The following is a 13,462-nucleotide window of genomic DNA, read 5'->3' as shown; positions in this document are numbered from 1 at the left end:
AACAATTGTTTTTAGTACTAATACTATAACTCTGTAATTCTCATTAAATGTATAGTTCTGGCTGTAAATTGGTGGTTAGACCTAAGATACGTAAGTGGAGAAGAAAGCCTTAAATCTAAAATTCCCATAATTATGAAGCTGGAGAAACAATCACCTGTCATCTGATTTTATTAGCAGCATAAAGAAATTTGGCGATGTTTAAAGAGATAGACTCTGATCTGATAAAAGGAGCAGGTTATAAAACAAATCAGTACAGTCTGAATATATGAGGAGAAATAAAACGGACTCTAATGTCCTTATAAAACCAGCAGTACAACCACACATGGGCAGTAGATTCTACATCATCGGTATCACATGGACATAATTGAAGGGTGTATGGACATCATCATATTCATTTATGCTTTCTATTGATTATATTTTTGTTTTGTATTCTGCTTTAAGGTAGTAATAGAAGTATCTCTTTCTCTAATGTGATAGGGGATAGCCAAGCAAATATCCCAGTGCCAAGACATTTATGAGTTTAAAGGCTGAAAATCAGTAGTTTGAATGATTCCTGGTGGCCGGTAGAGATAAGAAAGTACTAGCATACTATGCCTTTATTAGCTTGTCCCAGTTAACAGTTTTGCTGCCTATCATTGGACTAACAGCAGTTCCCAGAATTATTTTCAATTGCAACCACACATATTTAAACTTTGGAGTCATCCAGCTAGGAGACAGCTTGTGAATAACTGTAACAGGTCTATCTCAATCAAGAGGTAGTAATGGATATGTAACTCTTAGCTGATAAAGTATGCTGCAAGCCATCAAGGTCTGTCTGGAAACACTGGATCCAGGACCACCTTCCATGGAGTAATGGATATAAGTCAAAAGAAGGCAACTTCAGACTGAATGTTAGTAAAACCAGTTACCCAAATCAGTAGTAGTTTCTCCTTCACCAAAGATGTTCAAGAAGCCAGACAACCATCTGTCATGAATACTTTAATTGGGTTTCCTGCACTGTGCAAGGGGTGGCACTTTCTATGATTCCATGAGTCTCCAAAGCTTGTGTCTAAACACCAGTTCTGAACTCATTTTACTTATAAACTTTAATTGGATTCATTTTTGCCATTTAAATCATTCAGTCTTAAGTTATTCATAAGTAACTTACATCTCACTTATTTTAATGGATCTATTGTAAATATGACTGCCCTACTCAGCTTACCATTAAATTCGATTCATTCGTGGTTAAAGTAGAAATCTCTTTAATGGAGTGTAGTGTGCAGTACAGAGAAAAAGTTGCGAATAGAAGTTCCTGAGCTTTCTCCCAGTTAAACAGTCCAAAGAACCCTCCCCCTTCTTTGGTATGTAGCCCCCCCCCCTTTCTCGCGCCAGTCCGTTCAGTTCCATGCAGATGTCTCCAACGGCTCTGCTGGCTGACCTTGGATGCCAGAGATAGTCCAAACAAGATGCTTTCACACTCCTGGCTTGTCCCCCTCCCACTTCTACTGACGCACAAGTCTCAACATGTGTTGACTCCATTCATGCATGTGATTCGGATCAGATGTTCTGGGAACATTTGATCTGGGAGCATGCCAGTCACAGTCTGAATCAAACTGCTGAAAAGAATTGAATGACAAGGGCATTTAGGTAATTATGTGCAGCCTTAATGTCATTTTGCTCAAGGTTTGACATAAAGATTTGGATTTAGTGGTTTGTTCATTATGAAATTATTCTGCCTTTACTGTGGAGTCATATCCCAGCTTGTTTAGATATTAACCTCAATTATTGACACTTCTGTTTTTTAAAAAAGTAAAATATTCCTATTTAATTACTTCTCAGTTGGCACAAAATGCTCTTGATCATGTTTTTGCTATTTAGATTAGGCCATCAGTATACCTTGTGAACGTTATTTTGAATCACTTGACAATGTGTATTAATCTTTATAATGTAATTCTGCAGTCAGAAAGCTGAGCAATAAATTCTATTATCTCAAGAGAGAAAATACAAAAGGAAAGCAACTCACATGCAGTTTAGCTCAGGACTGGAGAATTCATTGCTACCCAGATGTGTTACTGAATTACATTTCCCAGCAGCCCACAGACAGTAATTAGGGCACTCTAGTTGTGGACCATACATTTTCTATCCCTACTTTCCTGGTTTTTCGATAACCAGCTGAAAATGGTTCAGATCTATACTAGCAGGGGTGCCTACAGGGCATGGTCGGAGGAGATGGGCAGTGACAAATTTGATAAACAAATAAATAAATGGTCAAAAATGTCAAGATGGCAGCCACAATGCTGCAATTGAAGCTCCACCTGTTTTTTTTTTAGTGTGTCTCACATGCAAACATATAAAAAAAGAGGTAGAACTTCATAACACTGTTATGGTCGCCATATTGACTGCAGACCCTGTATGCTAAAGAAAAATGTCAAACTCTGCAGATATTCCTTATCCAAATATACCTTGGGAAAACTTCAACAGTGACAATGCTTAGGAATCCACCATTATTACCAGAGGCCAAAGTAACTTCATAAGGGGTTAAATCGCATATGTGACCAGGACCAGCTATTTTATCTTGCTACTGCCAGCACCATTCAGAGAATGGTGCCAATGAGTCTTCTCCAGACTTTGGAGGCCTAATTTTGGATCAATTTTCCTTGTGAAGTTAAATTAATGGTAAGAGGACAAATGGCCCTTACAGTGACCCATCTTTGAAATTACTTCCCAGTGAGATGCCCAAGACTAAATCAAATGTCCTTCTTTGCCAGTCTTTTTATTTGACTGAGCTTTTCATGCATGTCAACTAGCAGGGTTTTCTTTAAAAAAAAATCTGAACATTTTTATTGATAGTTTTATTGTTGTATTTTACTCCTCTGTTTGCTTTATCTTCATTGTTATTTATAGTTTTTTCCTTTCTTTTATTTATTGCTATTCTCTAAACTGTCATGAAAGCTTGTTAGCTCAAGCACAGCTTATACCATTTCAATAAACAAAATAAACCAAATCAAGCACTGTCTGCAAAAATTTATACCGTGATTCTGCATCTTTATTACAAAGTTAACCTATGACAATCAGACTGCAACTTCTCTCTTCCTGTTCACAGCCCATCTTCCTTTTCATTCTGTGTTGCTTTTCTGACTCAATATTAGCTTCTAATATTTACTAAGAAGTGGCCTAAGCTATATGTAAAGTAAGGTTGGCTGTCTAGATTCACATGATACTGAAACATTGAATTGATTTGATAGATTTTCGCCTAGTCTAGCGCAGGGTCTGGCCACTAGTTTAGTTTTACTCACTAAACCCTGGTTAAACAAACCCCGTGGCTTAGTGTAATATGTGAACCCTATTTCTATATGTAAGATTAGAATAAAATAAGGGCTTCTAAATCCTTCCTCTGCCTGCCACTTTAGATCTTCCTCTGTAAATGCCTTTTATAGAGCCATTTCTAGAATTCAAGGTCAAACTGAAAAGAAAATCCTTCAGCTGAAAATAGGGGCATTTATTTATTTATTTATGAGATTTATAAGGCCACCCAACTCAAACAGCGTAACTCTGGGCAACGGGATTGCTACTAATTGTTTTTACATCCCTTTTTCAGTACAAAAACAGGCTCAGACTCTTCCTTTTGGCATTGTTTAGGCATTTCCATAATCTGCACCAGCCTTTTACCAGACATTCTCAAGGAGATGAACAACAAATACTGGCCTATTATCATAGACTGACAATTTTCTCTCAGGAGCTTCCATTGTTATTCCTGCTCTACAGAGGAAATAGTCCTAGGAAATGGTTCCTAGGTATTGAAATCAATAGAGTTGACTTCAAAGTTAATGTCTCTAATCTGAAGCAATGACTTTGTTTTATTCTGAGGTAGGAGAAGCTGAAGTGCTGTGGGTTCCCACTTAATACAATCCTAATGAAGGGGTATAAATGTACAGAGGCAGTCCTTAAACGGCATGTCAGGGATTTGGAAGCCCAATTAGAACTGGCTGCCGTATCCACCCATGTGTTCTTGGGCAGTTCTTCACCATTTTTCAAGCTGGCTAGATAGCAAAGCCAAATGACAGTTCCCAAAATCAGAAAAGCCCTAACTCTGGCAAGATTTAATGCCCTCCCAACAGATGTTCTTGAGGAGAAACTAAAGGGCACTCCATTTAAACAAAGACTGCCCCTGGGATGAAGGAGTCCCTGAAACACTAATCCATATTCTTTTATAATGATCCTATTAGAGAAATTCCTGGCTGCAGTTAATAATACCCCATCTCCTCAAGTTTGCATGCCACCCAGATCCATTTTATTTATATTTGCTTTTATCTGATCAATGTGATCTTACTTCTCTCAATGTGGTTAAATTTTGTTTTACTATTTGTAAAATACATCATACCTTGACCACACCACTTTATAATTATTGGGTTTTACTGTGGTTTTTATTTGCTGTCTCACACTTTATTTTCTTTCTGTTTTTGAGCCGATAAGCATCTATCTAGTCTTCATCAAAGTTAAGATGTTTATTCTTGAGTGTACCAGTTTTCATAGAACTTAAGGAAAGAAGAATAGGTTTAGAAGTTATTTCTAAGAAGAGAAATTCAGAGAAATTCTCACAGATAGAGTGCGGTGGCATTGCGCTTATTCAGTTACAAGTAGCCAAGGCACATGTATAATTGCAGTATGAAATTATCTCTCCCACTGTCTTGAGCCTCTCTGGCTACTAGCACTTCAGTTAAATCAAAAAGACCTTAGGAAGGAAGTCCTTATAACTTCTCAGTAGTGGTTCTACAGACAGCACTAGGGAGAGTCCTGCTCTTGAGAAATAATCAGAGAATTTCTCCTTTCCTTGAAGAAATTCAGGGAATTCATCCATCCAATTTTTTGCCCCACAAATTTGGTATATGATTTGCAAAGGTCCTGCAGAGCAGGGGCATCTTCAAGGGAGGAGGAAGCCAGGATGGCACCATTGACCATGCGGTGGTGTCTGCCATCTAGACTCTTTTGACAACCCACCCTCCACCCATGGATGTCCTTGCTGCAAAATCATTAAAGGAAATCATACCTGGCAATCAGATTTATATAAACCAGGTTGCATAGTTCCATTTTCATTGCTTTGTCTTCCTTGCTGTCTGACTTCTGAAAGGCACAAACCATTACAACAATAGCATTGCCTACTGCCATTTAGAATGGGTTTGTGGTAACCCTTTGAGGAAGTCCAGGTCAGGAAACAGATTCCACAACTCTAGCTAGAACTTTACTTTCTTTATAGCTCTAGTAACAGAATTTTGAAAGCCTAAGTTTTTCCATCCCTCCCTCCCTCCCTTTTATACTCTACTGCTGTGGGAGTTGAAGTCTGGACATCTTAAACTTGCTAAGGTTGAGAAACGCTGCTCTAGTGAGTTAGAGAGGAGTGATTATTATCTTCTTTCTCACACTTTCTCTGTGTCCCAAGCTTAAAACATGCTTTGTTTTTTCATCTATTGCCTTGCTTCTCGAAGGTCATCTCCTTGGCTTTCTACAGTTTGAACTCAATCTCACCACCACTGATTTTCCATACCATTTGAACCATTAAAAGTATTTATGCCAATCTATTCCTAACTGCATTGCTATATGTATGGTACATGCGCAGTCCTTAATGGTCTTCTTCTAGCACATGTGTAACCATTTGTCAAGGCAACATGGAAATATTTTGACAGTTTGGACAAGCTTCATTACACAGATGAAGCTGCTTGGTTTGTCGGCCTTTGGGAAATGGCAATGCCCAAAGACAGCTGCGGCATTTCGACAAAGATATATTTAATGATTCTCCTGGGTGGAAAAAATGCAGATTTCTTCCTAGCACAAAAAGCTGTTAAGCAGTCCCAGTAGAAATAACTGGCTTACAACAAGAGTGCATAACCCTTGGGGAGCATCAACCCATTCCGTTTCTATTTCCCCACCACCACCACCGCTTTCTACACTGAATTAGTCAGTGCTGGTTGCCCTGATGACGTAGGAGAAAGGCAGCACAAGAGGAGCCATCGAAACAGTCTTCTATGTTGGCAACTGAGCATTCCATACCTCAAAATGCCAGTACCTGTGAATTGCAAGTTAGTCAATTCTGCAAACCAAAATGGCAAAGACAATTGAATTGATGCCAGAGAGGGAACTGTACATCCTAAATCAGCCTTTCCATTTAGCTTATTCGTGATGTTTTTTCAACAAAGCAAGGCAATCAGTTATTGAAAATAGATCTACATTTACAGTTGCAGAACCTGAATTATGGCAGCACCCTTTGGTCATACTTCATTGCTCAAAGTCACTGCTATGAAAAAATGGATCACTGCTCCTAAATGGCTCCAAGACTCAGGATGCACTGATGTCAAATAGCCCCTCACTTGTAAGTGATTAAACCCTAGGCATGCGGTAACTGGTGTTAACCACACAAATGTTATTTGGGTTGATAGTTTCTTCTGGCTCGAGATCATCTTCACTCATGGGGCTGCTGAACCTCTGTGCAGGTTGTTTCTCTGCAATGAATATTACATCAATATTAAAATTTATCGTCTACCCAACTTTTGTGCAAGGAAATTCAGTTATATTTTGTGAAGGTCCAGCCAAAAACTATGTTCTGATATGCTGGTCAAAGACAGTAATAAACTTTAACTAATTATGTTCTGAAATGATTCATAGTCCAGTGGACTTTATTTATCTGTTTGCTTATTAGATTTCTACCCTGCCTTTCTGTTTTTTCGACAATCAAGGTGGTTTACAATGATTAAAAATACAAAACATAGATCAAAACAACTGTGATAAATCAAAATTGGGATTAAAATTAAACATTTAAAAAATTAACCAGGAAAAAATTGGCAGAAAATATGTGTTTTAACATCTTCTTGAATATTGGGAAGTGGGGGCCAAGGGTACTCCCCCAAAGAGTGCATTCTACAGTAGTGTTTCTCAACCTGAGCAACTTTAAGATGTGTGGACTGGCTGGGGAATTCTGGAAGTTGAAGTCCACACATCTTAAAGTTGCTCAGGTTGAAAAACACTGTTCCACAGTTTGGGAGCCACACAGGAAAAGACCCTTTCCCGTGTACCAAATAGGCAGCCTCCTGGCGTCAAGGTGGTCTTCAGAAGGGCTTTTTCTGCTGATCTAAATAGCTGGGGAAGTTCGTAGTGGGAGAAGCAGTTCCATAGACCATCAGACCACACACCATTAAAGGTTTGAAAGGCAATGCCAACCCCAGGAGGCAATTGGAAACCAGTTTAGATCTTTCAGTGCAAGCTTCATTTCTGTACCTGTCACTGTTCAACTGGGTAGCCATTGCATTTAAAACCAACTACAGCTTCCAGGCAGTTTTAAAGCGTAGCCCCATGTACTGTTCATTGAGGTAGTCAAGCCAGGCTGTAACTAAGCCATAGATAACTGCAGGGCCAGATTAAGGCCAACTGATGCCCTAAGCACAGCCCAACAATGGTGCCCCTCAACAGAAGTGAAACTCTCACCCCATGAGACAGAAACAAATGTGATATCTGACAACACCTTCAAACCAAACTTTTAAACTTTAGTCACTCACCATGCCAAAGGAAACATTTTTTAACAATGCAGATTAAAGTTGAATATGATAGAGAAAGACAATTACAAAAAAATTAACTAAAGTCAAGTGTGGTAGTGAAAGAGTTAAGGGCAGGATAGCTAAGGGAAAAAAATTTGTGATGTCCCCCTTTCCTTGGTGCCCTCAGCATGTGGTTATTTTGCTTAATGGTTAATCCAGGGCAGGACGACTGTTGCTGGCTGGCAGGAAGTAGTAATAGTGTGACACACGAGTTGTAATTGTGCAGACGTACTCCTTGCTATAGCTGCTTCCTGCCAGTTTAGTGGCAGGTGGAGATCAAGAATCACACCAAACTGTACACATGCTCGTTATGGAAGAATATATTCCCATGCTGAGCAAGACTTACCTTAATTCCAGTTTTTCCTTACCAACAGCACCTTCATCTTGTCTGGATTTACTTTCAGCCTTTTTTTCCTCCACCATCCAGCCCATTATTGAAATTGCACAACATTCAAGGATATTGCTTCCTTGCACTTACAAAATAAGGAGCAGGAGAGCTGGGTATCATCAGCATCTGGACATGTCTGCTTTCCAGAGTTCCAGATGGCCTCCTTCAGTAGTTTGATATAAATGTCCAATTGCATTTACTGTCCAATTGTTAATGTGTTATATAATTAGCATAGTGAGATGTTGAAACAATAGAAAGGTAATCATGTTGTCGCTTTTAAAGCTCTGGTTAAAACCAGCAAGTTCTGTCATGTCAATTAAGAATCCTTAATTGCCCCCAAATGTTAATGAGATAATTAATGTGTAGCATTTAGGATTAAAATTATCAGAAGATATACAAGTTGACATGGAAAGTGAGAACTGAGACTCAAGCATATCTGCAGTGCAAATTTCAGGGATTATATCTAGGCCTTATAATTCCTAATCAAAAAAGTAGGATATGTCCTGGAAAAACAATGACTACCATTTCTTCTTGGATGCTGATGTTCATTATAGAAATTCAGACAATAGGGAATGCATAATCCATATTGACTTTGAATGGTTTGGGGAGAAATTGCTGCTGCTGCATCATATCACATTATAGATGTGATGTCTGTCTGAGTACACTCTGAGCATTAATTAAAAAACTAATTAAAATGGAATCCATCACTTTATGCTGGATTTTATTGCCATGATATTAGTGTAGTTATTGCTACAACCATAAACAAATTAAAGAGGAAATAAATCCCAGGGTGAGGAATTTAGTTATAAGCAAACATAGTATAACTGAAAGTAGTTTATATCTTGATATTCACTGTCTGGATTAATTGAAAAGCAAATTGGATTGCTGGATTGGTACTAAAAATGATAAAATATATTAAACTTGCCAAGTGGCCTATCAGTATAATATCCGGATTATAGACTCCTAGATTTGTCTAATGTTAAGTAGAGAGATTAAAGCTTTAAATTCTTGTGTCTGCTTGCTTTGTTCTAGAGCATCAGGGCATCAGGACTTATTCTATTGGAGACTATCCTATTTGGATCACTGCTTCTTTATTTTCCGGTGAGTTGTGCCATTATTTCATTTATTTATTTAAAATATTTATAGCACAGCTCCAGAGGGTGTTATGGCAGGTGACAATCCATTGCAAAGCAAAATAAAACAGTTAAAGCGAAATAAACTGAATTTATTTTCATAGCATTTTATTTCTTCCTCTTTAGTATTCTGTTCTTAAAGGGTAAAAGGCAGGACATTAAGCTATTCATCTGACCCAATACTTGTCCTTCCAATATTTCACAGATGAAAATTTGAAGCACTTTTATACACTCACCTCCTCACAAAAAAAAGGTATATTTATCTGCAGGTGGGGGAAGGGGCATATCATAACAGCATGACACAAACTTCACCCTTTTGTACTTCTGTTGTGACATCATGATGCAAATACAAAAAGGTGATGTTTGCGTTGTAACGTCATAACACATACTTTGGAATTTTGGCATCAACGTAGTTAAGTGTGGATGGCTATGGTTTCTGGAGCCTGAAAATATTGACAGTCTTCCAAATCTAGATACTTTTGTCCTATCTTAGAGCGAAGAACCAGGCTGAGATAGTATCTAGGTCTCTATTGTCCTACTCTAGTAGACAGAAAATCCTGCCAAACTGAAAGACCGTGGGAAACCCACACAGATAAACCCAAAACTCAAGGCAGGTCTGCTCTGAGTTTCTTCGAAGGAAAGTTTAAAGCCTCTAAACTACGCATGCGCTTTTCCCCCTGGATAGGGGCCCCTCCTGCTCACCATCAGTACTCATGACACTTTTCTTTGGGAAAAATGGGAACCTTTGGAATAAAATAAAGGCTTCTTATAACAAGAATGAACTTTTCTTCCCCTTGGACTTGGACTTTCTCTGTCCCATCTTCCTCTCCAGCATAGGCATTTTGATGTTTCTGCTACCATTTAAGATTAACCACTGACTGTCATATTATAAAGCTGATTACTTACAGCAAACAATAGTTAAAATTAACCACATTTGTAATTTAGTATAACAGTAAATTATGCTTAATCAAAAATAAAAAAAACCAAGTTTCCAATCTTATCATGATTGTTCCAGAGAAGGAAATGTGGAAAATGGATAGCAATATAAAGATGTCAACTCGCTGTGCAACAGCTGTGAAAAAAGCAATTTCATGCTAGAGATCATTAGAAAGGTATTGAAAATAAAATGGCTAACATTGTAATGCCCTTATTCAATTCTGTGATGTGTCTACAACTGGAGCACTGGATACAGTTTTGGTTGCCACATTTGAAAAAAGCTTTAACAGGTCTGAAACAAGGGCAAAAGAGAGCAATCTAAATTACCCAGGGCCTTGAACATCTTTCTTGTGAGAAAAGGCTAGACATTTAGAACTCTTTAGCTTGGAAAAAAGGCAAGAGAGGGGTACATGATCATGTTGTATAAAATCATACATGGTACAGAGAAAGTCGACAGAGAGACATCTCTCTCTCTCTCTCTTTCTCTCTCAAAATTAAACTGATTGGAAGGATATTTAGGGCAGACAAAAGTACTTGTTCATAAAACCTGTAATTAACTTGTAGAATTCATTACCATACAATGTGCTGAAGGCCATTATCTTGGAAGGCTTCAAAAAGGGATTGGATAAATTCATGGAGCACAGGTCTATCAACAGACTCAATGTTACCTTCAGGTTGGGAGCCGTGTGTCCACACATACTAGTTGTAGGAGAACAATTGTGGGACAGGAATATGTCTCCATCACCTGCTTGTGAGCACCCCAGAAGCATCTAACTGGCCACTGTGAAAAACAAAATGCTGATCTAAGAAGGCCCTTGGTATGATTCATATTTTTATGCTCTTAAATGGCTCTTTCCAGTCATTGTAAATCCTAATTTATTACGATGCCTAAATATACTCAAGGAATATCAAGGAAATGTATATATAAGCTAAGCTGAAATTATCTGTGACTCTCCCTGCCTTTATTATAAAGCAAGAAAACTGTCTGTATTTTTTCTTTCCAAAATTAAGCAGCATAAATAGTGAGCTGATTTGCAGGGAGAAAAAAAAGTTATTTTTATTGTATGTGGGTACACTGCGAAGGAATGCAGGAAAAGAAAGATACTTAGCTATTTGGGTTGGAACACCTACTTTTGAAGAACAGATGGCTTTTCTGGAACATGTAAATGAAAGATGTTACTGAACACCTTAGCTTATTTCTAGCATTGTATGGTTTTGAGAATCATATGGTTCTGAGTGGCATATAAACAAGATGACAAACAAAGGGAACTGCTGCTAAATGCAGAGGCTGGGGATGCAACTCATAGACAGTTCGTGGCATATCAAATCTCTGGGGGGAAAAAAACTATGGGCAGGGATGCGCAGCTTCTGTTGGCTTGAGGGCTGCACTCCAAAACTAGGGCAAGTCAGGAGCCATTTTGGGAGAAGGTTTCTCTGGGTATCCCTGGGGGCCACAAAAGAGATTCTGGCAGCCAGCATCTAGCCCCAGGTCACACTTTCTGTCTGTTGATATTTTTTCTTAGGGGTCTATCAACTGGAAGATTATAAGTAGAGATTTTGGCTATGATGTTCCAGGACGGGAATATCTTTCCTTGAAAGAATCACCTGGCACCAGTATTGTTTTATTTTATCTTGTTCCAGTTGGTGTGGGTGGTGGGTGACAGTTTCATTGGACTGTTTAATCCCAAGGACCTCCATCTTTTGGTATCTTCCTATTAAAAGCAAAAAGGACAGGAGTTAACCCAGTGTTTCTCAGCCTTAGCAACTTTAAGCTGTGTGGGCTTCAACTCCCAGGATTCTCCAGCCAGCAGTGCCAAGATTGAGAAACACTGAGCTTAAAGTCCACACATCTTAAAGTTGCTAGGGTTGAGAAACACCGGGTTAGCTGGACGGATTCGCAAAGAAAGGTCTTGGGGGGTGGGGGGAGTAATGCTTTGTGGGGAGATAGAGATGCTTTTAATTGCCAGTCCACTTCCCTGCCTCCAGAAGACTTCAGGATGGGGGGGTTTATTTTATTTTTTATTTACAATTTGATTGTACTGCAAAGTAGAAAGGCTCAGAATTATTGACTGATTGGGCTGCCAAATACCAAGTCTTCCCTTCTTCATGTGTTACTGAGCAAGGATTTTATAATGTCTGAAAGGTCTTGTAGACAAACTTTTACATTAGACTAGTAAAGTTGGAAAGGCATCTTCAGCTATTAGTGTATTAGGAAAAACCTGGGAGGAAGGAGGAAATTTACACAGATCGGTTCAAGTATGATCACATACAAATGTGCTGATGCTATACTTTTCTATTAGACAACTTGGTTTTCATCCTTTTGGTTGAAATAAGCATTTGCTCTTGCCATCCAAGGTTTATGCATCAATTTATAAAGCTTTGCTGGTAATATCTATGATGAAATTTACATGCGAAACATTCTATATTTGATTTTTTCTTACGGCCTGTTCCCAGTTGTTTCAGTTTGCACAATGCCACTGTCTCCTACATAGTACCCTGTAGATGTGTTGAACTGCAGCTCCAATATTCTCCCAGCAAAGGGTGGACTTGGCCCACCATAAGGCTGGCATAGTCATTACTGTGCCAGGTCCCCTTTCATGCCCCTATTTCAAAGGAGAGTCAAAGATTTCCCAGCATGCTCCTGGCTGAAAAGGTAGAGAATTTCAGTGGGCTTGCAACCTATACCCTACCAGGGAATGTGGACCCCTCACATTTGAGCATATACAGACTGCAAATGAGAAGACTTGAGTTTTACGTACATCGTCTGGTATTTTTCATGAATGTGCAAGGCTAATGAATGGCTAGCTGGAATTTTTAGACGCACCTAACACACGTACTATAAATATACTCCTCAATGCAGTGATATCTCATGGATATTAGGACTGGCAGTCAATTTCATACTCAGAGTATGAAATACTTTTTTGATTGAGTGATTATGTGCCAACAAGTTGTTGTCAACTCTTAGCCACCATATAGATAGATTTCCTCCATGAGGAAGTGTCTCTAACCTGGTCTTTAACCTGGTCTTTCAGGTCTTCCAATGATGCATTCATCACCACTATAACTGAGTCTATCCACCTTGAAAAAAGTGATTCAGACAAACAAAAATATCCAATCTTGAATGGATGCAAATATCTACTTGCTCAGATGTAGCCCACTGAGTTGTACAATGTACAAAAAATCTGAAACCTCAGTAGTTTCCAACTTTCTCTTTATGTGGGCCATTACATCATCATTTAAAGCTTTTGAGAATTATTGCATAAACTAGGGGTTGACATGAGATGCGTATGAGTTTATGACACACTTTGAACCACACAGTTGGTCTCTGCAGGGCCCCCAAATTAAAGAAAGGCGAATTACGTTTTTTGAAAATTAAAATTGTGATCCTCTGAGATTCTAGCCATTTCATTATTTATTTATTTAGCACCTGCACCAACAGCCAA

At 38.7% G+C, this 13,462-nt stretch overlaps 1 protein-coding gene across 1 annotated transcript in view; it reads left to right on the top strand.

Moving 5' to 3' along the window:
• The window catches only part of GPR158 (G protein-coupled receptor 158), a 132,417-nt gene that overhangs the window by 93,168 nt on the left and 25,787 nt on the right, over positions 1–13,462 (top strand). Inside the window, exon 5 of the mRNA XM_063301920.1 lies at positions 8,983–9,051. Coding sequence (XP_063157990.1) covers positions 8,983–9,051 — 69 coding nt within the window. The remainder of the gene's footprint in view (positions 1–8,982; positions 9,052–13,462) is intronic.

The sequence above is a fragment of the Candoia aspera genome, chromosome 4 (genome assembly GCF_035149785.1).
Source record: "Candoia aspera isolate rCanAsp1 chromosome 4, rCanAsp1.hap2, whole genome shotgun sequence".
Classification (NCBI taxonomy): Eukaryota; Metazoa; Chordata; class Lepidosauria; order Squamata; family Boidae; genus Candoia; species Candoia aspera.
Note: the sequence above shows the minus strand (reverse complement) of the source record. Positions and strands in the feature narration are given on the sequence as shown.